The 26,480-nt window shown below is 35.8% G+C and overlaps 1 protein-coding gene across 5 annotated transcripts in view; it reads right to left on the bottom strand.

Annotated features, from left to right (window-relative positions):
* Nucleotides 1-3,508: 3,508 nt before the first annotated feature.
* GTF2I (general transcription factor IIi) overlaps nt 3,509-26,480 on the bottom strand; it is a 75,377-nt gene continuing 52,405 nt past the window's right edge. For 3 of the 5 annotated variants that reach the window (XM_067537897.1, XM_067537901.1, XM_067537898.1), the window contains 22 exons: nt 25,626-25,684; nt 23,556-23,627; nt 22,606-22,789; nt 22,219-22,277; nt 19,726-19,797; nt 19,002-19,185; nt 18,461-18,519; nt 17,582-17,665; nt 16,961-17,053; nt 16,062-16,127; nt 15,306-15,489; nt 14,524-14,576; nt 13,181-13,291; nt 12,268-12,351; nt 11,232-11,415; nt 10,271-10,299; nt 9,574-9,624; nt 8,726-8,809; nt 6,286-6,324; nt 5,644-5,719; nt 5,024-5,060; nt 3,509-4,051 (listed from right to left, as the gene is read on the bottom strand). In XM_067537897.1, coding sequence (XP_067393998.1) covers nt 5,661-5,719; nt 6,286-6,324; nt 8,726-8,809; nt 9,574-9,624; nt 10,271-10,299; nt 11,232-11,415; nt 12,268-12,351; nt 13,181-13,291; nt 14,524-14,576; nt 15,306-15,489; nt 16,062-16,127; nt 16,961-17,053; nt 17,582-17,665; nt 18,461-18,519; nt 19,002-19,185; nt 19,726-19,797; nt 22,219-22,277; nt 22,606-22,789; nt 23,556-23,627; nt 25,626-25,684 — 1,810 coding nt within the window. In that variant the 3' untranslated portion in view covers nt 3,509-4,051; nt 5,024-5,060; nt 5,644-5,660. The remainder of the gene's footprint in view (nt 4,052-5,023; nt 5,061-5,643; nt 5,720-6,285; nt 6,325-8,725; nt 8,810-9,573; nt 9,625-10,270; nt 10,300-11,231; nt 11,416-12,267; nt 12,352-13,180; nt 13,292-14,523; nt 14,577-15,305; nt 15,490-16,061; nt 16,128-16,960; nt 17,054-17,581; nt 17,666-18,460; nt 18,520-19,001; nt 19,186-19,725; nt 19,798-22,218; nt 22,278-22,605; nt 22,790-23,555; nt 23,628-25,625; nt 25,685-26,480) is intronic. The other 2 variants (XM_067537900.1, XM_067537902.1) reach the window with 1 other exon arrangement.

Genomic DNA, 26,480 nt, shown 5'->3' with positions numbered 1-26,480 from the left:
ATGAAGATAAGATACTTCTCTAATGGGACCTGAAACATACCCTCAATTCTCCGTACTTTGCTTCTCAAGTGCATGAGCGGTAATTACTTTAAGTTTCAAAAAGAAAGGAAGGAAGAGAATTTCAGTAGAGCAAGTTTCCAAGGGAGTGATGATTCTGACTGAAAAATAAACAGAACTAGTAGTGTATTAAGCAGATAGGCTACAATTTTCAAACATGGGTATATAAAAAAAAAGCTCCTAAAGTGACTTAATTTTCACAGCTCCCCTTGACTTCAGAGCTTTACCTACTTGAGTAAGCATTGCAGTGCTCAGCAGCTCTGAACAACTGGAAGACTTACTTGGGTGTCCTTGTTTGAAAAAGTTCCCCATAGATTCTGAAGTCTATGTTAAACGTATTCATTTGAAATTAACAGCTGTAACTTAGAGTACTGGCAATGTCTGGGGTGGGGGAGTTCAGACTCAGTGCTGAATATTATTTTCACTTTATGTTTCCCCATTCAGCCTTCAGTTATCTTGGGTTTGGGATTTGGCATAAGTGCTACACAGTTAGAAATACTTACCTGGGTTATGAAATGGGCATTCTGAGTACGGAACTTGGGCTGACAAAGGTTCCAGCTGTATGACCACTTACCACAATCAATCTGACAGTTTTTGCCTATGCGTGGACACAGATTTTAATACTCCAGACAATTAATGAAGTTATTAAAGACTTAATGCTGGAGCTTTAAAGCCTTTTAGGATTAGAATTATCCTCCCTTCTTTATGGATCCATCTATAATTAAAGGAGTGTGGAACTCTGCTCTTGTCTGGTCCAAAGGCAATTTCTGTTTCGGTTCTTTAAGTTAAGATAAAAACCTAATTCAATCCAGAATCACAGGGGGCTCTGTTTATTTCACTGATGGCACATTAGGATTTGTGTGAAAGGCATTAAATGCTGTAATAGCTGATGAAAAATTGCCAAAATGTGGTGGATGCCTTCCCCCACCCCCCGAACAGTGATGAAAACATGAGAGAAAATGAAATAGAGTGGTGCTCAGTTTTGTATCTGGGACTCTTCAACGCTCTAGGGAACCCAGCAGTTCTACAGTTAAAGCTGAAATGTACTCTAGTTAGCACTGAGCATTAACTGACACCTAGTGGCTAAGCATGACCTTATATAAAATCCAGTAAGTGCAATGTTTTGAAGGTTAATTCTCTCTCTAGAAATTTTTAATCCCTGGACTATTCGGAACAAGATTCTTGTTTAAGAGAAAAGGACTGCCCCCTACGAAAATACAGAAATATTAAAGCGTGTAGAACTCAGACTGCACAGTATTTCTCTCCTATAAAAATATTCAGGATTCTGGTAACAGGTATTGGCCAATTTCTAAGTGCAGCAAACATTTTAGAGCATGATCTCCCCTCAGACCCAAAGAGTGACATACCTCATTTGGAAATCATCAATTTTCCACACATGCTACCAAACTCTCAGATGCTGATGTATTGATTTTATATACAATTAAATATCTGGAAAGTACAAATTCGTGCAATTACTTAGTTAGTGCGATTTCTCTCTCATATATGACTCTCACTTATCTGAGACAAGTGAAGAGATCCTATCACTTCTGACCAAGCCATGTTGAAGACGGAATGATGTGTACCGACTTTCATACAGCACTGTTATAAGCTGTCAGATGGACAGATGCAACGCATATAAATCTATTTTTTAAATATAGTTACTTCAGTTAACAAACATTGCATTGGTTTTCCTTTTTTAATTCTTGTGTTGCAATAGCATAAAGTTCCCAAGTCTCTGCAGCAAGCCGGACACAACTTCTGTAGTTTCTGTATTTGATTTTGCACCACTCCCACATTTTGAGTTTTCACTCATATATATTATTCCATTAGCAATGCATAACTGCTGAGGGACGGTGGAAGGCTTAGCTGTGCAGAGGACAGTTTAGATTTGTGGCATGCAGAAGGGATGCACCACTTTTCTCCTTCTTAGGGGCAGAGTCAAAGTTGACTCAAAACTTTTGAGAGGCACTTAAGCAAGCTCCCCATTCTAACAACCCTTTAGCAACAGCCTGCATGGCCGTTGTCCCAATATCCACCACTTCAAACAATTACGTAGAAGTACATTAACTGAACACTTCTATTATAATGATCACACTGAAACACTTAGTGGTTAACTCTAAACCCTGCTGATGTCATTTCAGAATTTAACACAAATCTAGCTGAATGGTTCACATATGTCTGACAGGGTGACCAGACGTCCCAATTTTATAGGGACAATCCCCATATTCAGGGCTTTGTCTTATATAGATGCCTATTACCACCAACCCCAGTCTCGATTTTCCACACTTGCTATCTGGTCACCTTAGTCTGACTACAGGCCATCTACAGACTCAGGAAGATTCCTACTTCAGTTTCCATTTGATTTATAGCTGGAAGACTTTCTTTGTAACTATAAGAATGAGAAACTTAGAGTGGGGCTTTCAAAGGGGCATGAACCTAACTCTGCTCCTATTGAAGTAAATGGTCGAACTCCCATTTATTTCACTGGGACCAGCTGGACTTACACAGCACTTCTGAAAAATCTCACCATTAAAAAAAAAAAAAAAAAAAAGAAGAAGAAAGCATAGATTCTACAGTTCTGGGAGCATGACTGCAGCAAACCCTGTGGCTTTAGAATTGTAGAAACCATGTGGTTCTGAAAATACCTTTGCAGTGTCTTTAAAATATTTCCTCTGATGCATATTCCAAGTGCATACATATTTATTATACCTAGTTAAACTTGATCCTTCAAAAAAGTTTCCTCAAAGATGGAATAAAAAGAGCCCTGTAAAGTTGGATTTGTGTCTGAAAGGCATTAATGGAATTTATTTACTCTGAATTTGTAAATATGCTAAAGCATATTTTACCTATTTAAAAAAATAGCTAAAACATAATTTGCTGTAAAATACATCAATTTATACTACATGAGTAGTCATGAAAACCAAATTTATTTATTTCTGCAAACTAGAAATAAGATTTACCCATTTGTGCATAATGCAGTCATCCCAAACTCATGCCAATAAAAAAGAAAATTTTACAATACTCCATGTTTTCTCTATAGAGCTTATCACATAGCCATCATTTTACATCTCTCATAGTTTGTGAAATTTAGAAATGCTTACATTAGTCTTTTACAGATGTGGGGAGCAATCAGAAAGGACTACAGGTAACTTAACTCTCAATACTCTAGGACTTACAGCAGCTAAGTTGCATAAGTGTCCATGACTGGTTCTAAATAAATTAAAGGGCAGCATGCATAAAACTCTCACATAAATCAATGGGAGTTTTGCCTGTATTAGGATTGCAAGACTGGGCCCTTCCTCTTACATAAACTGTGTGATACCCTGATAAAAAATGCACTCTACTTTGAAATAATGGAACAAAATATAAGAAGGGCTCAATTTAAATTGGTTCCTAATCCACATGAGATACTGACCATTTCATTGTCCATTTTATTAATGCATACTAACGGTCAGGTGAACCAGTTCATCTTTTATTTATTTATGAAAAACATATGAATTGAGATAGATATCATAGGAAAAATTAGTTCAAATATACAGATACTATTGTCCAATCAGCCATTAAGGAGAAAGAACCAAAAATCATTAATTTTTTTCCCCAAAAACATAAAATTCATGAACTGAACTACTGTAGGTATTTTTCTTCATCGCAAAAGCTGAGATGCATCCAGGAACAGTACAATTCTACTTTACTGGGAAATGAAGACGGCCTCTAACTTTCTGTTGATATTTTTTTTAATGTGAATTAATCCCTGTTATTTTTTCAGCATCGCTGCCTCAAATTTATTCCTTATAATATATTCCAAAGTAAAATCAGCCTTTCCAAATCTACAGTCACTCTCTGCTTTAAGTCAATTCACAGAACTGCTGAAAAAGTAGACATTTCTATCTAAAAGTACAAAAAGGGTTTGTATAGAAGGTACTTTTCTTATACAATTATATTACACAGCTCAGGACAGTCTCAGCAAGCTCTTCTCCAGACTGCATGCTTCTGACTAGAGAGAAAAAAAGTACAAAGGTGAAGTTAGTTTCATTGCAGCTATGTATCCTATTACAAATATTAGTACTTGAGAAATTATTGTACATCTCTTCAAGTCCTCATTTAGGCCATGATTCCGGTAAGTACCTAAGCACACGCTTTCCTGAATAAGAGTGGACTTAAGTATGTGCCTGAGTGCCTTCTTAAGTTAAGGCTTTAACCAGGCATTTCACTTCATGTAAATTCTCTCTTGAATCCATTAGGGGTGTGCAATTGTAAAGTAGCAAGAGACACAAAGAACCACTGGGATCAAATCCTGCTGCCCTTGCTCAGCCAAAACTCTGACCGACTTCAATGGGAATTTAGACCAAATGAGGTCTGTGGAATTTGGTTAACAGAAATTATAACAGGTCTTTTTACACCTGTTAAATTAAGGCCATCCATCCGCAATGAAGGATTATTCCCAACATTTTCTAATGTCTTGTCCAGTCTATCTTAAATATTCCAAACAATGGAACTTCTACCATTGAAAGACTACTTGACAGACTAACAGATCTGATTTGGAAAGCTTTTATTGATATTCAGCCTCAAATTATGAACTTTGTGATGAATATAGTCAATAGCAGTTTCTTACATTTAGACAGGGAAACCATAGCATGAATGTTCTAGCAAACAAAGGCAACCTATCTTTATGTCAATCAAGTTGACAGATATTTCAAAAATATCAAAGCTCAAAACTAAAAAAGCTTGGTTCAGAGCGTTTTAATAAATTTGAACTTAGAAAAACTGGTGCAGATGTAATAATTTTTTAATATTTAATGTATTTCTGAATGATTTATAACAAAGTAAATTCTTAAGAGCAAATTCCAACACTGCACAATTTTTATTTATTGGCATAACACCATAACTAGTACAGTTTCAACTGCCACCAGAACCCTGTTATGAGAACAAGAAATGGAAAAACTATTTCAAATAAAATAAGATTTACCCTGAATCTTTGTCCCAAAACTTGAACTGAGATTTTTCTGAGGTTAAAAGAAAGTAAGAGACAAAACTTATAAAATGAATAGTAATGACATTTTTTTATCATAGCTAATTATTCCACCACATGTTTCTCAAATTCAGGCAACATTTAAATGAAGAAGAGATACCATTCTTAATTACAATTTTCAACCAGACAGGCTATACCAAGAATAATGTCCTTGGCACCCAAGCATGTCAAAGCTCTTTACAAACTTTAATTAATTAAGTCTTGCATCTTCTTAGGTATGTAATTATCATCCATTTTTATTTATAGGTAGTACTATGGCACTCCTCACAGTAATATCTGAATGCCTCTTAAGCTTTAATTAATTAACCCACACAGTACCTGGGTGAGACAAATTAGTATTATCTCCATTTTACAGATATGGAAAGTGAGCCACAGACAAATAAACTGACTTGCATAAAGTCACAGGCAAAGACAGACAGGCAAGAGCCAGCTAAGAAAGCTCTGATCTCCTGACGTCCAGCCTTGTGCATTAGCCATAGGATGTGCGCTTCCTACAGAGCTGTAAAAGTACTATTCCCTAACAGTTATTAATTTTGACAGATACTAAATTATTTTACCCTAATATTGATGAGGTCTACCACGTTGGGTCTGGCTCCTGTTTTATTTGAGAACTTTCTTCCGTTTCTGCTACATCTGTTGGAAAAGAAACAAGATTTTTTTCTACCAGCATAGTTTCATTACTGTCAATGACAGTTTTGCACTGGACAAGTCAATAACTGCAGAATGAATATTAAGAAATATCTATGTATCTTTTAAAATACAATTCATGAAAACAATTAAATAGCAAAAAGACACTGAAAATGGTGCACTTCTATGGAAATGATGTCTTTTCTCTGGTGATGGCAATCATTCAGTCATATGAACTGTGGGAACAACTACTATTTTAAATAAAGACAGACATCACTTAAGGTATGAGCTATCACTCAAATGCACAGCTACACAATGTCATGACTTACAATTCATAAAACTTCATTGTAAAACAAAATCTGAACAACACATTTTACTGCAGAGTAATTTTCATATAATGCTGTATAATTATCATGCAAGCCAACACTTCATGTGGAACCCGAAAAGGAGACCAACTAAAATGACTTGTGTTTTGATTGTACATCATCTCCTTAATTTTATTAGAAGTGATGCACCCTCATTCAAAATCACAAAAAATACATAGTTTATAATAACTGACAGCAGACACTTACCTTCTACAGATACTTCTATTTGGCTTGGCTCAGCTGGCTCTTAAATGAAAAAATATATAATAAAATTAATACACATGTAGTTTAAACAGTGTGTGTAAGGTAAATATTGTTGCAAGTCTTGGGAAAGCTAGTGAATATTCTCTCCTATGATCACTCAATTATTGTGTTCAAGATATAAACTTTGACCTGCTGAAGATAATTAAGAAGTTAAATCTGAAGTCCTCTTTCAAATGAGAAAAGCCATCCCCACTTTCCCTTCAGAGTATTAAGTGAGATTCACTGCTCTAGACATAAGCATAAGTCTTAATGGACTGTAAAAAACCCACCATCAATGGTATGCCTAAGAGTGCACAAATGGAGAACATAGATTTTGGATTAATATCATCAAAGCCAACTAAATATACTCTTTAACACCAACAAAAAAAAAAGCTTCAGGGTCATAGTTATGTCATCTTAGGTTTGGGAAGAAGGGTATGGATTACCACAATAAAATAGTTTCTTAGCAAGGTTTTCTATCAACAAATGTGTAAGCAGGGTGGACTAATTTACATTAGCAAGTGGAAAGCCTCCATTTAAATCATCGATTTTAATAAACTTTTCCATTATTTTCTAAAGAAAGGTGCATGCTGTCTGGCTGATATAACCATTAAAACATGTTGATTTACAGCTAAATAGAGCCTTTATACTAGATTTGATACATTTTTTTGCTACCTTGGAGGGTACAGTTTAACTATATACGCTATATAACTGTTTAAATAAAGGTAATATTTTCCAATTCTTATTAAGTGTATATTTTTATTAGGCTAGAAAAAGGTGAATGATAAATTGATTATTATTAGATAATTAACTTTTTTCTTATGATTTGTGTCAAGCTGCATTAGGATGGGTAACTGGAATTTCAAACACATGAAACAACATAAAAAGTTTATTTTTATTAAATAAAACAACCCAAATGTTTTAATAGGAGACGCTTGTTTCCAAAACATGTTTCAATTTTACAATTAAATGGTTTACTAAAGAGAGGAATTAACTGCAGTCAGTGAATTAAACTGATTATTTCAGGTCAGGATGGGAAAATCTTAAAATATTCCTTAGTGGAAGTGACTGGAACTTAACTAATTCTATTGAAAATAAAACAGTTTCCTAAGTTACTTAGGTCAGCCAATTGTGCCAATAAGCTTGACCTCAAAGAGAATCAGTGAAAAAACATCTTTCTTTATATAGAAAAGCAGCCTTTAACTCAAAGTTTTTGATAAAAGACTCACGGATTCAGCATATTTATTTTTTATTTAAATGTTTGAGATTATAATAATTTTAGGCCTTGACATAATTTTTATTAAATTCAGATTTCATTTCAAACAGGTTTATTTTTAAAAATAAAAAACAATTTAAATAATCAAAAAATCCTTTTTTTAAATAAATTTTTATCCACTCTGTGTGTAAGCAGTTTGTATTGTCCACATAAGCAAGTGTTGGGAAAGATTTGGGATTTTTTCAAATCAATGTAGTTAAGCATCTGTGGGCATTTAGATAAGCTTGCCTGTAAGCAGTTCTCACCAGTTGCCATCTACTATGTTCCTTCCTCTTGCAAACATAACAGAGGAGTCACCATTTTCCTCCATAATTACAGATTCTGCAGTGAGTTGCCCTTTAGGAGTTAGAGAGTTTATTAGAGGGCCTTGTTTCTTGGTCTAGGATCTCACTTCTCTACTATTATAGTCTATCCTGCTACTAAGTCTATCCTACTCCAAGACATACAACTGCGGGCACCAGTTTTTTAAATGGACTTCAAAAATGTATACGAAACTTCAAGTTCACTCAAAGCCAAAAGGCATGTTGCTCACCTACAACTAGTCAATCACTAAGTAGCACAAATACAATTGACTCTGCTAAATTCTTTGTGAAGATTTAGAAATATGAACAGCATTCTAGATACACAAGAAGTTACTGTGCTGCAGAAGATATGCACATTGATTATAGGGACAGGATAAAAAGACGATGAGAGATCCCACTGCCTCTGTCCTGATGAACTGCACCATATTTGTTCCTTGAAAGTGATGGGCTAATTGGTTTGGTTAAACTATGATTTGACTAAAGTATGCTCAAACTTTTGAGTTCAATCAATCAATCAAGGACAGGCTTTATATTTTACCTCCATTAACTCATCCTTCCTGCTTACTGGTGACATTAAAAAAAAAATCAAATCAGAGAACTAACAAAAAAACCCCAAAATCAAAAGGGAGCAAATGATTCTTCCTAGTCAGATTTTAAAATCCTTAATTACCACAACACACACTCTTTCAAAGTAAAATCTGGAATATCAACATCATCAGCCTTTGCATGTCTAGCATATCATCGGGCAACAATTTCATGTCAGCAAGCCCCATAATCTGACTTCTATCACCCTTCAAAAACCTATTTATTATAGCCCTGTATTCACCTTTTACTACTGGTGCTGGTGCCGGAGCCGGAGCTGGTGTTGGTGCCTGGGCTGGTGTTTCTGATTCAGTTTTCTCCATCAACTCTAAGATAATAAATATGGCCAACTGTTTAGGTTTAAAAAGAAGAGGTCCTTCAAACAGTTCAATGACATTTATATTTGATTGTGAACCTGTTGCATGAACAAGTTATATTCAGAGTAACTGAATAGTATACCCTCTTTTGCTCAATACAAATGTTTTCCACCATCTTCTCTGTTAGAAAGGTCCCAAATACCTTCCTCCTCAGAACCTCAAGCTTCATTATAATCCCCTGTGCTAACTTCAACCTTGATAATACTAAAGGAGACTAGTTTTCAAAGGACAGTATAAAATGAATGGCAAAATCAGTAACATTATTGATGCAATAAACAATTCTCTCAGTAACTAGACACTTCAGATTGCCTTGACCATTAAGGAACTGGTGGCAGACATTTGTATGCAAAAGAAACAGAAAACAGAAAAAATTGAACCCATTATCAATCTCCTCTCAGTGATGGAAGATCAGATGTCTATACTGATATTATAGCATCTATCAGCTGCTCTCAATACTATTGCCAATGATATATTATGCTATTGATTCCTGCAGATATATGCAGCAGTGGACAGGATTGCTCTCAAGTGGCTCCTTTCTTCCCCTAATTCAATTTTCTGGAACCCCTGCCAGGAATTGCTCATCTGCATGGAGAGTTCTCTTTCAGAAGGCGACACTGGGTCTATGTGACCAATGGGAGAGTCAGTGAGAAGATCCTGAAGACACTGTAATCAGCAGCACACCGACACATCCAGCTGATGTAGTTGAGCATCTTACCCAATGTACAGGGGAGACTGGGCAATGGATGAGAGCTAGCTGAGGCACAATCTAGGTAAGAGAGAGTAACACTGATAGGTGTTTGATCTCTGAATCTGTAGTATAGCAATGGCTCATTGCATGACAAGGGATGCTGTGCTACCAGAGGTAGTTTTTCAAATGAGGTTTAAAATCAAGGTCATGACGATTTTAGATAACTGAAAATACATGGGCATTTCTCACAAGATTTGGGTGTCCTGGTCAAAATCCTAATTGTGTAATTACATTCCGTCTCCCTAAATTCTCAGCTGAATACATAATTTTTCACTACAATGCTTTGTGGGCTATTGAAAAGCTCCTGTATGGCAACTGCTATTGGAATGCCGCCACACCTGAGGTGAAGAGAATCTTGCATGAGTCTGTAACTGACTTCATCATGTTTCTAACATGCTCTGGGATCCTATAAGCTGAACCGTGCAATTTCATCTTGCATTTATATATCAAAGCTAGTGCTGAGCCCATGCACTTTTGTAAGTCAGCCATGATGCCCTCCTATAAATAAACCAAGCATGTTTAGACTTCCTGACTAAGTACTAATGAAACAAGTTATCCATATTTAGCAGTTAATGCCACCATAGGATAATGCTACAATAATCTAACGTGCCTTGTGCAATGCTACATGAGTAGAATTCAGAGTGACATAAAATGAAATACTTACGGTTGTTAATCACAAGTCCTGGAAATGGGCTGTAAAAAAAGAAATGCCATAGAATACTTAATACTTCTAAGGTTGCTTTTACTGTACAATCTTTCCCTCTTATGGAGGGCCTCAACTGAGGGTTCATAATGGAGCACAAAAGTAAAAGGAGGAACTGCAATATTCTAGCATAGTTCCTCCTAGAGCAGAGTGATTTATCCAGCAGTCTGCGTCAATTTTACATCTACCAGACGGCACTAGTCCTTCCTTCATACTAAGAGAATCAAATCTTCACTTTGGCCCAAATACTGCAGGTTCTCATATTGAGCAAGACTCAGCTCAGAACCATTCTTGGTTAAGAGCTGCAGAATTTGGACATCTGTAAACTGACTTTTTAGAAATTCTTTGCTAACTCATAGAAGTGCTCGATTTGATTCTTTGTAAGACAAAACAATTACTGAAAATCTTAAATTTCAGGAATCCAATCATATACTCACTACTTTTAAAAGATAGCCATGCTGATTAGGAAATTTAAACTACTACAGATACACAATTTACTGTTGAGAGCAAACAAGCTTGTGGAACTATGAATTCTGTTGTGTAAAGGGAAGAATTCTCGATCTAACAGCTTTGGCAGCAAGGTCCATAACGGTTTGTATAGGAATATGCAGTACCATAGAAGCAGGTTTCAACTGGTATGCAAGAAATTACTTACAAATCAGTGTAGTCAATGTTCTTATGTATGCTTCCTCCCAAGAATTCTCATGTTAATGCTGTGCACCCTCAGTAATTTGAACTTAAAATAACCTCAACTGCTTGTTATCCAAAAGAGAGTCGACAAGTCCCAACATTTATTATTATACTGAAGATTCCCTCCATTTTCTGAAACACTGACTTATCCAAACATATTGGCTATTCCCATTACATTTGGATAATCATGGTTATAGAATATAACAATGACCGTAAAATGACAGTCACATACCGAATGACTGTAAATTTAATAAACTCTGCTGATTCCAAAATCCTCCTCATGGAGCTGATTTCCAGATAACTGGGAGCTTTAAATGTCACTCCAGGAGGCATTCCATCCACCACCACACAGCCAGGGTTGACAGTGATTTTTCTGTATGGGACTTTCACAGGGAAATTCATACCGATTGCCTCACCTAAGAAAGATGAGTTGTGATTTGAACTGTGACTCAAGTCTAGTAATCTCAGTTTACAAACACTCATTGTGGTAAAAAGATCAAGTGATGTGAAAACAAGCATTTAAAATTATCTAAAGCACTATGTCCTTAAAATTCACTTGCTATTTAAAACATTGCATTGAGTAGTTTTCAGATGAACTGTGCTCCAGGCAACAATCATGACAGTTACAGTTCATGAGAGTCACTAGTATCCAAGTATCTCAGTTTTAAGGACTAAAAATTAGGTTTTACTGAAAATATTTATAGAAAAGAATACCCACAGAAACATTTTCATGAAAGGAAAAAGTGTTTCCTCTCACAATGAAAGCAACACAGCACATAGCTAGTGAAGGACCAACAAAAAGAAACTAAGTAGGCTGATTTCATCGTTCAAGCTGAATATAGTATAAAAAGTAAAGAAACACTGAACAATGAAAGGGTAAATAATACTTGAAAAATTCTTTCAGCTTTAATATTTTAAGGTGTTAACAGATCAGGACAGTGTAGCTTTAACAGATTCTGGGTTTACATGTAAAATATTTATTTAGCTTGTGTGTACATATACCACTTCCCCCTCCACATGCATGTATAATCTATAATCACAGGGATTTCTCTGTTTAAAAACACCAAGCAATTTGCCCTCAAACTAGATTTCTGTGGAAGCTGGCACATATAAATTACAGATTAAAAAGTTCATTACTGGTTATATATACAGTGCCAAAATATCAACTGTAGGATATTACATACTATATGTTATCCTTATTTAAAACCAAAATGTAAATCGGTGGTTACTTTCAAAGCTATTTCAAAATCAGATATAAAAGCAATTACCGAACTTCCTGCTGAATAGGTCATTTACTTGCTCTCTCAACTGTCGGGCCTTTTCTACTTTTGATAATCTTTCACTTTCATCATCTGAAAAAAAATGATTCGAGTAGTGTCAAGATTAAGCAGGTTATTTTCTTCTTAAATTAGTGCAGTACTGCACAAGTGCTTATTTAAAACAAACAAAGATGTTTGCTTTATTAAGCACCTACTAGTCAGAACATAAATATGCCTTTTCACAGTTTTTGGTTTTAGCAGTAATGGAGGATTTTGTAAATATGCAAACCACAAAAAGTAACCATTTTAAGGAAGCCTGAAAATGATTTTAAAATATTTACAGGACAATGTTAGATTTTTTAAAAAGAGAAAACGTATTGAATAAACCCATTATTTACAAACCATGATTTATTTTTAGTAAATGAAGTGACACTGTCAGACTGGGGACTGAAATCCTCTATTTAGCCATAATGGAAACTTCCCCACACTGCCTACCCAGTGTAATTTATCCAGGAGCTAACGCGACTACTTCTATGGAAGAACATCTCCATGATCATTTAATCCTAATCCTGACTACTGAGACTGCCAACAAGGCTGCAAATTAATGCTTAATTTAGTATGTGATCAGGTGGGAAAGCAGATGTGGACACCTGCAAATGGGAACTGGACTGAGATTAATTTGCTTTGCAGATTTCATTAAGTAGGACACAATTATAAAAGTTTAAAAAAATCATCAGTGTGGCAACACTGAAGGCCACTTAAAAGAAGCTATTAAGTGATACTCTTTGTATATTGTACTATATAACAGGATGAGCCAAAGCGCAAATCAGGATTTTGGGGGGAACATTAGGCAAAGACTTGCTGCCCTGAAGAATGGGAGCGATAAACAGTAAGCATCAGTAAAATCAGAGAGACCACATACCTGGTATAGTTACTTGAATGATGTTAAGATCTTCAACGCCGGCAGCAGTGTTCACCACCGGCTTCGCTGTAGTGCTTGCAACATTTGATGTATTGGATGAACTGGTTTTTTCTTAAACAGAAACAGGTATTTAAATTATGAGTGAAGTGGCTGAAGATGGGCTAACACCTTTACCAGCATATAAAAAAAAGGAAACACTGGGGGAAGAAATAGATTTGCAGTAAAAAAAGTAAATGCCCAAGTCCCAATTTCCAAAAAGACTTAGACATTTAAACTAAATCCCTTAATTGTCAATGACACGTGCCTATGTCATTATTGAAAATGGGACTTCACTTCTAAAAGTTTTACCCTTCAACTATTTCTTACCAAGTACCAAAGTCAAGAGTAGAAAGTGTTCATTTATGCTACAAGGTACCTGTTTTCTTTGCCTAGCAGATTTTTCCGATGAGATTTTATTTTTAAAAAAGAACGTGTGGATATTTTCATGTTTTGGTCAAAGCAATAAACTAGAGCACTCAACTTCTAGTAACGCTAGTAAAACATAGTGATAAAAAGAACAAACCCTGGAATATTAAATTCTGATCCATATAGGAAATCTTTTATAGTTGACTTTAATGGAGCTGTGTCTATTTACAACAACTGAGGATCGGGTCCAATATGTTTTGCTCCTGATCCTCCTCTCATTGACACTACCTTTACACTGAGGTAACTTCACTAACTTCAATGGAGTAACCACTGAGAGGAGCATGAGGCCCCATGAATACACCTTAAAAACCCAACTTCTACGGAATACCTACTACATGTCACAATTTGGTAGTACAGTAAGAGCCACTAACCAGTACCTCAATCCTTTTCATCTGATTGACACAGGACCTTCACAGGTCCCTCCATTTTGCTCCCTTGTCAAAGCTGCATGAGAGCTAGAGCTGGGCAAAGCTGCTCCTCATACCACAGAGGGTGCACTCCAACATTGTAAAGCTTTAAAAGAGCCACAGACTCCTACAGCTTTGAAGGAGGCATTGTAACAGCCAATTCAAAGAGATTGGAGACCTGAAGGGTGCCAGATTACACACAACTGACTGGTAAACAGAAAAGCCATCACTGAAGCTGAATTGCTGTGTTGAAGAACTAGATAAAAGTTGAGAAAATATAATAGCTTTACAGCTCTTCAGAATAGGGACAGAGTAGTAGCAGTGGCACCGTAGTTTAGGCTGTGTCTTGATTTCTACTTGCACAGTGAATACACCATGAAGTTGTCAGGAATTGGTTTATACTGGGCAACATTCCTGAAGTGTTATAATCTTTGAACGCCGCACAAACTTCTTAGCAATCATGAAACTTACTTTGGGGACTTTTAGCAGAGCTTTCCTTAATCGCTGCCTCGAACATCTCAGGCCTGCAGGTGAACAGATTGAAATTTCATATAGAACAATAAAATTACCTCAATCCATCATTTCCATCCAACAGCAAAGGAAATACTAGTGGTCAAAAGTTAGTACAAGAATGCTAGTCAGGCTGTTACACATGAAGTTAACGAGATTTCTGATCGTCTTGATTTTCTACTTTTGCCACAGTGAGGCTGTCAAATCCCCTATATCCTAAAGATAGGAACAAACTGCTCTCTTAAACACAGCATCACTAAGCCCAAATATTCAAGGGAGGTTGCAATGGCTAAGGCTGCAAAAATCCATGTCATGCCCTTGTTCCTATATTTGCACACAGATATTTGCACACATTTTGAATGTGAAAATCTGAGTTTTTATAATCCTCAGAAGCTTGATTTAACATCTTCACTCCTCACTGCAGTGCTGGTGACCTTTTAACTACAAATGACTATTAACTACAAAACCTGCAACTCCTACACTAAAGGAGAAATGCAAAGCCAACATTAAAATCGAAATAAGCCCAGAAATGTGCGCTATTCCCCATAAAGCAGGCTTTGAGAAGCATTCAGAAGTATCCATCCCCAGTTCTGGAAAGTCCTCTGGCATTTCCTAGTGTGCTAAACACATTTCCGTACATATCCTAGTGTAGTCAGTGGAGGAATCTAGCACTTTTCAGGGCTTAACTCCTTTGTTTTTTAAGCTTTGCAGCTCATTTCCATTGACACACATAGGCTTCTTACTTTTTAATGATAAATTTTATCTTAGATTTGTTTCGCAGGATTTTTTCCAGTCTTGGAATGCCAAAAGTAGATGGTCGGCGGAACGGCACTCCCTCAGGTAGTCCTTCCACGTAGAAATCCTCTGGGTAGGATTCAAATAATGCAAATGGGACCTTGACAGGCTCTTTAAGCCCCAGAGCTTCCCCTAAAGTGGGGGGGGGGAAAAAAAAGCATGTAAATTCCAAAAAAAAAAAAATGTTCTCTGTAGAAGGGAGTTAGGTTTCCAGTGCAGCTGGTGGACAGAAAGCGAGCCCTGCCCCTTCAGACACCCTCCACAAATACACAAGGGAAAAATCTCAAGTCTGCAATAAATCAAGCAAGTTCCTCTTCCTGAAAGAGTGTTTGGGTCCCTAACAGCACAACTCCTCTAGCAGCCATGTTGTCCCAATGAGCCACAAGGAGGTACATGGCATTGTGGAACTAATGGGTCTCTGGTGGACCACAGGAGAACTGTGGATTTTTGAAGCCAAACCCCTGTGCAATGTCAGTGCACCTCTCCTCCATGGAAAAGTTAGGGGGAACCTGATTGTTTCTCACATGGCAGACTGAAAATTCCAAACTATCTCATAGGAGAAAACAGGGCCCCAAGTTTGCAAGGCTATTAGAGCCTTTCACAATCTGTGGATGAACAGCACCATCAGACATAACATACATGCCTAACTAAGTCATCTCATCAAGCTCTAAAAGGTACATTTTAAAAAAGGTTGACATGCTTACCACATTTTTCGTTAAAAAGATTTTCAACTTTTTGTTTTAGGTCAGTAATTTTGGCATTCCACGCCTCTGTCAGGAAATCAGAAGAGTTAAATCAACCTTTGTAGATTTGTTCTAAGCAAAGAATCTGTCTAGGAATTGTGTATTTACATTTCCCCAAAAAACATTTACTATAATTGTTTACAGATTAATATGAAGTCAAAAGCGAACAAAATGGCTATCACAAACTAAACAGCACTGAACCTTCCCTCTGATCCTAACTCATACCCACTATTCAGACTCTTCTCCCTGAAGCTATACAGAAGATCTCAGCTAATGAATAAAGCAAAGAGTCAATTGTAATGAATCCAACAGTGTTATATTACAGTCCTCAGAGGCACACAGAATAGTAATCTGAGTCAGCACCCAAAGCATTGAAAACGCTACTTCCTTGAGAAATGTGATCTCAATGATAGTGTAGTTTCATGTCAATACAGATGTTTATCACCAATCAGTACTAACCCTTTCATCTCTGTTCTAAACATTTACTAAGCGAAGGGAAAGGTTTTTTGGTTTTAAATTTTGAGACTATAGTGCTGATAATTTGCACAGGACCAATACACAATAGGGAGGAAAAGTTACAATTCCTACATATGGCTCTGACCAAAACATATCTTCTAAAAGCAGGGAACCACAGTGAGAGAACTGCTCTCTGAGGACTACTGGGAACTGCAGAAACCCTAACCTTCTGAATTCCATGATCACCCATCCCATTACATGTAAACTCAAAAAACTTTTGACTTAGTTATCAAATGCAGAATGAAGATATCACTGCTAAAAAAAAATCTTCATTATGAAATCTCAAAAACTTTCAAAATATCAAAACGAACAAAGGTTATCTAGATTAAAATCACAATATTTACCAAAAGAAAACTCTCTTCCTCGTGGCTTGAAGCCCATATTAGATCCATTGGTTTGAGAATTAGTTCGAACATCTGTTTGTGGTTTATTAGGACCTGCAGAAACAATGCACACGCATATATATTTTTATATGAGAGAGAGTGCATGAGCGCAAGCATACAAGTATGATAAAGCACGTGAGAGAAACAAAAATGATGCAATTTATTACTACGTAAAACTTAAGCTTTGAGTCAACAGTGGAACAAAAATGCTGTTTAGAAGTGCTTTAATAATTGTGGAATTAAACATAACATACTTTAGCACCAATTTAGCCACTGTCCACCCTTCTGTATTATTTGCCATAAAACAAGTTCTCATTTCTCATTTTGGAATGAAGGATCCAAATGTGTTGTGAAATTTTAATCTTTGACAGAACCATCATTCTTCCTATAACTTATGATGTTAATTGGAAATAAAAAACAGAACTGAAGGTATCGTGAAGTTGAACTAAGTTTTCTACGTAGGGCAAAACTTAGAGACCATTTTTTTTTAAATAATGTAATTTTACTACATATGAAAGGTATTCTGCAGTTACTACCGCAAGTTCCTTTAGTAAGAATATTCTCTAAAAGAAGCTTTCCTACCTTCTTCAACAGTAACTTCTATCTCTGGAACCTTTGAATTGCTTGCAGGACTTCTTGCTCTCTTTGAACTCTTTGGACTCAATGCTACAAATCAACCATACCATTATTCTTCAATATGGGACATACTGCATAGCTCCTGAAAACCAGTATTTGGAAATGTCCCACAAACAAAATAATCTAACCTATAACATGTATTGTTTAACAGTGTGCTTTCTAAAATCAAAACAAGATCACATACTTTAAAAGATGAATTTAGTGCTTGTGAAATACACAAGTTCATTCAGTATTCGCTACACACTGTAAGCACCACGCTAGCTAAATACGGACAATATTTTCAGCTCACTGGTTTTAAGTGAAATTTACATTTTTGGTATTTTTTATTATCTAAAACCAAAAAGTTCATTCATTTTGATATTGCTAAAGATCTTTAAATCCTTGTAAATGATTTGACAGCTTCCTTAAGAAATATGATTTCTGATTTTTTTAAAAATACAAAGGTCCAATTTATATGCTAGATAATGGTGTTGACAGCAAAAAAACTATGAGATCCTATAGCTTTGTAATTTGTGTAGTTTCCATCCTCCAATTTGTATTGTCCAGGTCATAAAATAAATTAATTGTATAGTTAATTGGCATATTCTTAAGCAGATATAAACATCTGATGTTTGTCACATTTTCCAATGTTTAAAAAGAATACGGGTTTTGTGGTTTTAGGAAAACTCTTTGGGCCAGATTCTACCACGCTTGCCCATGTTAGGCAGCACTTTTCTCTGTCAGTAGCTTTACTGTTTTCAAACACTAAGATGTTACTCAGCCTGGTAAGGAAAGCAGAATCTGGACTTCTGAGTTGAAGGCAGTATGTAATGTTTAACCACTTACCTTTAGTGTTTACTTTACTAGCCAATCCAGCAGGCAAATAAGAAGTGACAAGCTCTGGCCTAAAAATTTAAAATATGTTACAGAATGCAGTCTAATAAATTACAAATACAAAAGACGTACAGTGAACTGTTTACATATTTATCAGAACTCAGAACAATTTACACAGTCATTGTAACAGCCTTTTTATATATCATGAAGTGTGGAAGAGTCAATGTAATGTAACAGGGAAGAGTTCCAAAATATAAGGCTAAGTACCTTGTTTTTGCATTTACTCTAGGGGAAAAAAAGCTTCAAGATACAGAACTAGTATCTTCCATAGATACATGTTACATGAGACACATCAATTATGCATATACAGCTCATTTTGTGAAATTTAATCAGGAAGGCATGTCCTTTTATCAGAGAAAATGAATGTGCTAAAATAGTTCATTTGTTTTATCAATAAAAGACATTAGGTAGCATTTAAAACCCAAAAGCCTCAGGAAGGGTTTCATATAATTTTAGGAGTCAGCGGTTAAAAATAACCAAATTATAAACTTACTTTTTAACAATAAATTTGATTTTGCCACTGCCACGGACAATTCTTTCAAGGCGTGGAATTCCAAACCATGTGGGACTCCGGAAGGGGATTCCTTCTGGCAAGCCTTCCACATACAAGTATTCAGGGTTCGATTCAAATACAGGGTAGGGAACCTTCACTGCCTCCGAAAGTCCCAGGGCTTGGGCTGAAAATAAAGATGGTGTGACAAGCTCAGATGGGAGGCATTTTCATTACAATTGTTCTTAGTAAGGTTGGCATTTTTATTAGTTATAGTAGCAGTAGCATCTCTAATCAATCATAAAAGGATGAGAGTGAGGAGCAGTTCACAACGAATTTTCCACAGTTTGGAATCACTGCATGTAGTGAATTTGTGGATCTCACTACGTAGGATCTTGCAAAACTATCAATCTAGGTCCACAGTATCTGCTACTCTGCTGTATAAGAGATCCTTCCACCCAAGGATCTCAAAGCCTTTTATGAATTTGCATAAATATATCATTAATCCACCTTTTAAAGAAACTGAGACAGAGTGCTAATTTGACTTGCCCCAAGACACACAGCAAACCACTAGCAGAGTGGGGAATAAAACCCAAGTCTTCCAGCTCTGTGCTTCTGCCACATTTGTAATGCGTTTTAATTTATTGTGCACACAATACTCCTTGTACAGAAAAACATTTAAAAACAGAATAGCATTATAACACAGTTTACTTAAAGTGTAACTTACCAAATTTCAGATTAAATATCTCTTCTACTTGCTTCCTTAGTTTTGTAATTCTGACATTCCAATCTTCTTTGACTGAAAATCAAAAATAGATGCATCTTGGGGGTTACTGGATTATTAACTGATATTTGGGAGAAAGTGGTACTCATAAGAATATTTCTTTTACCACTGGAGTCTAACTGATCAATGCAAGAATTGTCTGACTTTCTAAGGTGCACATTCACATTTACATGTGTTCTTCTTACTAGGGGTAATTGAAATTATTTGCAGAATATTCATAATTATGGGAAAATATGTCGAAGTATGGTCCTAAATCTCTGCCCCACAAAAGTAGCACAAAGTAATATTGTTTGGTCTGACTACACAGCAGGGGAAATTTTCTATCCAATCAAAGAACACCATTTTATTCATATCTGCCAAAATAATTCTTGAATTAAAAAATCCCCAAAATGTTGCCCCACTAGAGGCCCCTAAATTATTGCTTTGCAAAATGGTACTATTTTGAATTTTTTAAAAAAATTGGTATTAGTGTTCAGAGGGGCAAAGTCTGCTTAAGCAACAACAATGGCAGGAAGGACATTTCCCAGTTTTGTTGTAGGACTAATTGCCAGGAAAAAGAATGTTGCATGCAGTGGTTTTCACTAGTGTTCCAAGGCAAACTGAACTTTTTTCTATGTTTATTTGTCTAACTTGTGCCCTGGATATGGTGGCCACAGACAAAGTTTTATGTGTATTTACAGTACTAGTCTTCTCCTAGCAGCTGAGGATAGATAAAATAACCAGTGTGAAATCAGCATGTCATTCATTTCGGATCACTCTATTAGGCTTTTTTTTTTTTTTAAATGGTAATTGCTGCACGCCAATTCTTCCAGAAGATGCTATTAAACGGGTTTTTTTTGGTCACTGATATTGGTCGTACTTACTGCTGCAGCTATCTTGTCAACCTGTCAGGGCTTTGGCAACATGACTGAAATCAGATGCTGCCTAACTCTGTAGTGCAGTTTTCCACACTCCATTTTATTGGGCTACCCAATCTCCACATACGAGTCTTATTCCTGAAAGCCAAGAAAAATGGCTAATATGCTTTGTTAAAATGAGGATACTATTGAACTGCAAACATTTGGAGGAAAAAGCTATCTGTATTCTCTGCTTAGGTAAAACCTAACATTTTTTGTGATTCTATGGACTGAAAATTGTGAATATAGCCCTATGACTAAATGAAACTGCACTTTATAGTCATTAAAGTAATCAGGCTACCAATCTGCACATACATGTATCTGACCTGATGACCTCAGTATGTTTTAAAAATAAATTCAGTGTCATAACACTGCTGTTTGTTAGATATTGCACCCAAGTGGATTAACAGAGACTAGTGAAATCTATTAATGTAGGTTCTTTTTCCATGCTCATCATCATAGTATTCAAGTATCTTCGAACAGTGCTATAAACAAGAGGACTATTATCTATCTTGTGGTATTCTTTCCTTTTCTATTTCTTCTTCAGTGGTAAACTTGAATATGTTTTTCCCTGCCAAAGTCACATTTCACTTATCTAAAGGCAGTGGCAAAGCTGAGCATTAGAATTGAGGAAGCCATGATTACCAGTCCTGCATTACAACCACTAGAGGAGTCACCCTCTTATATGAAATACCACATTCTGGACTGTACAGTGTACATAGTAATGAAATACCAATGTACTTATAAAACAACATCAGACCTATCATTCCCTAGCAATTCCTTTATTTTAGGAGATTTAAAAAAAAAAAAGGACTGAAAGAATCATCTGGATTCTTTTCCTTCACTACACTTTATGCTTTTTTAAAAAAATCATTCTGGGAGGAGAGGTACTTCTCACTTGTAAAAGATGATTATACTCACATAAGAGACTAAAAGCCTGATCAAAAGCCTACTGAAGTTTATGGAAAGATGCCCATTGAGTTCAATGGTCTTTGGATTAGGCCTTAGTAGAACTTCTTGAGAATTTAAGTTGCTCTAGGTTTTAAGTCTGACCCATTCAATTTCTTAAGTCTCAGAGGTTGCTGGACACCAACCATAATGTTTTAGATCATGATCTTCAAGGATGCCCATATTAGTCTCTTATAAGCCTCATGAAGAGCATACCAGTATTCGCACAAGCAAAAGTAATATTGTTTGATTTTCTTTTTTTAAAAAAATGTAGTGCTCCAAATTTGTTTCCCACTCCCAAGATCTCCCCCTCACTCACGTTTAAAATTTCCCACTCAGTAAATTGAGATGTAGAATTAATTGTCAGTCAAGACATATTTATATCAAACACATTTGCTCTTACAAAGCTTGTGGTTAATTTCTAATCAAGCAAAACAACAAAGACGTCTTCAAATACAAATATATTAAAGAGAGTTTCTTCTGTATTTATACAAATTTTGTATAAATCAGAGTTCAGAAAAATTAATTCCTTTTTCTTTTATTCTGCATACGGATATGGATAGACCTTTCTTTCATACAGTATGCATCCTACCTGGTGTATTTGATCTTGGCTGAGTAACTTCTGTTGGACTGAGAGTTAGTAGTTCTGGCCTGTAATTAGAGAGCAGGTTATAAAATTGTTCTATGCAATCTCTGAATAATGCGTTTTTGGTTTTATGAACCTATTTTTGATTTTAATATTATTCTTTTCAAATTGTCACCAAAATGAACTAGGTGCTGTACAGATATTTAGAAAGACTATGGCCTAAATTGTGAACACCAATTTCTTTGCAATGTGAAATATCTTCTGTCCACTTCGTTCCAAAAATTAGAATTCTTTATGGTGTTATAAAGCTGAAAGCTTTTCTTTTGTGTCAATCAATCTCTTGGCCTCTTCCTCTCTTGCTTTTTCAGTTTATGCACTAAAATGTTCACCTACCTTTTGATTACAAATTTTATTCTGTTGCCCACTTGAATAATCTTCTCCAGCCGAGGAATTCCATACCAAGACGGACTCCTAAATGGAATGTTCTCTGGTAGACCCTCCACATAGAGATCACTGGGGTATGCCTCAAATTTCTGGTATGGGACAGCCTTCGGCTCAGTGCTTCCTAGGGCCTCGGCTGTTAGAACGAAACAAATTCAACAAAATAAATCCAACGATTTAACCAGCCAAACATTTTGATTCAGCAATAACTATATTGCAACAACTCTGAGCCATCACATAAACAATAATGTTAGGTACTAGCATAGCAAAGAATATCCAATTCCATTGAATTCCATGTTGAAGATGCACAGTTTAATGGACTAATTATCATATTGTCTCATTTGATTTTCAGTAGGTGGCCCACCAATAGTGCCAGATTGAAGATTAATGCAAAGGGGTTTGCACAGGAGAAAAAGTGAAAGCAGGATTTGGCTCAAAGCTTTCAACTTATTTTCATACAGTATCACACTTTCAGTTATTTCATTCTTAACCTGTATGTTCCTAAGCAGGCTGGGAGAAACAGCATTCAAATTTAAAAAGCCCAGAAATGCTCAATTAATCTTAACAGTGATCCAGTGAACATACTGTACATTGAAAAATAAACTATTTGCTTTACAACTAGAGAGAAAAATCCAAATGGAAAGAGAATCAGAACCATAAAAGGCAATTTTACAGATGAATTTAGTGTCCTTTACTGCAAACTTACCCTTTTGAATAAACATTACAGGAATAAAAGGTTTATTTTGCTTAACAGTCAGGATTTCAAGCATTTGGAAAATTTTCATTCAAGAGTTTCATCTTAGAAGGATCCAATAAAACTTTCTTTAGGATAGCTGATATGAAATCAACCTACTATTAATTAAAAGCCACACACGAAGCTAAAGTACTAGTAGTGCACTTACCAAACTTTTTACAGAAAAGTTGATCTACCATCTTCCTTAATTTGGTGATTCGGGCATACCACTCTTCTTTCACTACAATTAACAGAACAACCCCTTAATTATTTTGATTAACTGCAAGATTGTAAAGACAAGCAACACACAGTTGCTATTTGTTAACACTATACAACAAGGCATGGGTTATTAGTTTCCCCAAATTTAAGGGTACCAAGAAACTCTCAGTACACCCCATTAGTCTTCATACTACTTCTATTAAATCCTTCAGTAAAACAGCAAAAGGAGGCTGGATTTTAAAAGAAAATCACAAAAGCAAAGATACAAGTCTGTTTTGCACTCCATCCTTAGCCTACCTTGTGCCTACAACCATTGAATTTGGTCCTCAAAGCAGATGGGTGAACAGATTCACAACAGTAGGTGATCTTAATTTGAAGATGACATACAATACCTTCATGCAATTGGTTAAGGATGGAATGCTATCATTAAATCTTATTTTCGGTGCTTAATTCAAACCTTTAATGTTTGTTTTAACACAGGTTATTAATATTTGTTTTTCTTTAAATACTAGTATATGGCCGTACAAAGAATGAAATACAACCTTCACCAATGCAGACGCTCACCCCTGTGTGCTCATGCCTCTGCTCTGGACTCAGGAACCCTCCAATATTCCTAATACCCTCTTCTCAGATCAAAGTTGACAATGTGCATTTTGGGGGGTTAGGAAGTTTATATGAGCTATCATCCCTTCAAACTACATTGCCTTTTATATAGACTCTTAAAATCCAATTTTAGACAATTAGCAAAACCTGACCCTGAAGTGGAGACAGATGGAAGGATGATAACTTAATCAAAACCTAGGTTGAGGACAGTAATTTACCGATGATCATTCACACAAGGCTATATGTTGTTGTTGTTTTTAAATAAAGATTTAAAAATATAACAAATAATTATTGGTCTTCCACCTCTGGGGGGAAAGGAACTGATGGATATAGATTATAATGAAGATAAATGCTTGCACTGTTATCTTTGAGTGGAAATTTCTAGCACTTCTGAGTGGGCTTCAAGTGGAGGCAAAAGAATGCAAGAGTTTTTACCTATTGAAAATATTTACCGTTTGAGAAAGAATCAAGTGGTAATATGAATGACCTTATGCATTGTAGCAAAAGAATAGTCACATTATCTTAGTAAGTCTTGCCTTATGGCAGCAGCCATGAAGATAACCAATATCATCGTTTATATACTTTTGGCACATAACATCCTAATCTCACATCTCAGTAAATACATCAATTTAACCAAACATACTCTATGATAAATAAACATCTCTAGCCACTAAAATGGCATCAACTCTTGAGACAGAAATCATTTACCCTACCCTGTCAAGCTAATAATAAAAAAATAGCATCTCCACATGGTCAATTTCATTTGATAGGTTAGCTCAGTAAGAGACTCTTAAAAGCACAATATTTCTTGAAGTGAAAAAAGTGGTACAGCCAGTGTAGCCATTCACATCTCATTTTACCTTTACCACTTGTGTGCAACAGGTTTGGTTTAAATTCAGGTTCATAAATGCATTGTTCTGGGCCTCGTGTTACATTTTCTAAATACAATAATAATATCTAGCTCTTATTTAGTGCTTTTCATCAGTAGATCTCAAAGCACTTTACAAAGAAGGTCAGTAACAAAATATATACATGCTTACTGTAAATACATTTACAATTATGGATATCCAGCATATTTTGCCAATTCCCATTTTGCAAATTTTGGGGTAGTATGTTATCAAGGATTTTGATTTTTTAGCCCATCTAAGCTTCAATATCAAAATCCCATCCCATTAATGAGTTTTTCAAACTCTGATTTGAAAAGTATTAAGTTTTCATTTTCATTTACTTGCTGAAAATGCCTATATTTTTAAAAAACTTTTCTCCAAAACCAGAAGATACCTTTGCAGTTCATTATACTAAAAAAGTGCTCATAACAGGACATGAAGGACACAAAGTGAATACCTCATGCCTCTTTATGAACAAAAGACATTGCATCATACCGCTGTTATGCAATCCAGAAGTTTAGAAGTCCTACCTCCTGCAGCTGGTTTGTCCAGTGGTACATCTTCTCGTGTTGAATTCAAAAGCTCATGTCTGAAAAATGTTAACAAACGTACATTCTTCAGCATTAACATACTATTTGATACATCTTTGTCAAATTGAAAGTTATAGCATAGAGCTCTGTAGCAAATTCCACTGTAGAACAGTATTCAGTATTCAGGATTGCCAGCATCCTGGTTATAACCAATACCAACAATGAAGGATATTACTAAAGCTGGTCAGAATTTTGACAAACTTTTTTTTTTTTTTGTTGAGATAAGCTGTTTGGTTGAAGCCAAAACATTTTGCATACAAATTTTGATGGGAAGGTTTCTGATGTCCAGGGTGGACTCCTCAATTCCTTTCACAAAAGGGGCATAAAGAACCAAAATTGAAAGCCTGACCCTTTTTACATGGAAATGGATGTTTCAATACTTATTATTTGTATTACCATAGTACCTAGAAGCCCTAACCTTGGACTAGGATTCAGTGTGCTAGGCACTTTATAAACACAGAACTAAAAGATGGTCCCTGCTCCAAGGAGCTTACAATCAATACAATTTCATTTAGCAAAAATGTTCGAGAGGTAATTATTAAATTTTTTTTTTCTTCCAATGTGGAATGAAAACAGATTGTCAAGCCTCAAAAGTTGCCGTGATAAAGAATGTTTGTTCTCCGGCCAGCTCTAGTTATGGCACAGAACAAAAGTAGTGCAAAAGTAACGGAATTGCTGTACTTTATTAAGGATCCTTGGATTGTGACCAATTTAGGAAGGGTGGGAGATAGCAGTATATGAAAACCAAAATCCCTGTTCAGAGATATTTTTTCAAGTGAGACAAAGGTGGCAGAA

Source organism: Emydura macquarii, unplaced genomic scaffold (assembly GCF_026122565.2).
Source record: "Emydura macquarii macquarii isolate MOO-44397 ecotype Brisbane River unplaced genomic scaffold, CSIRO-AGI_Emac_v2 contig_450, whole genome shotgun sequence".
Taxonomy (NCBI): domain Eukaryota; kingdom Metazoa; phylum Chordata; order Testudines; family Chelidae; genus Emydura; species Emydura macquarii.
Note: the sequence above shows the minus strand (reverse complement) of the source record. Positions and strands in the feature narration are given on the sequence as shown.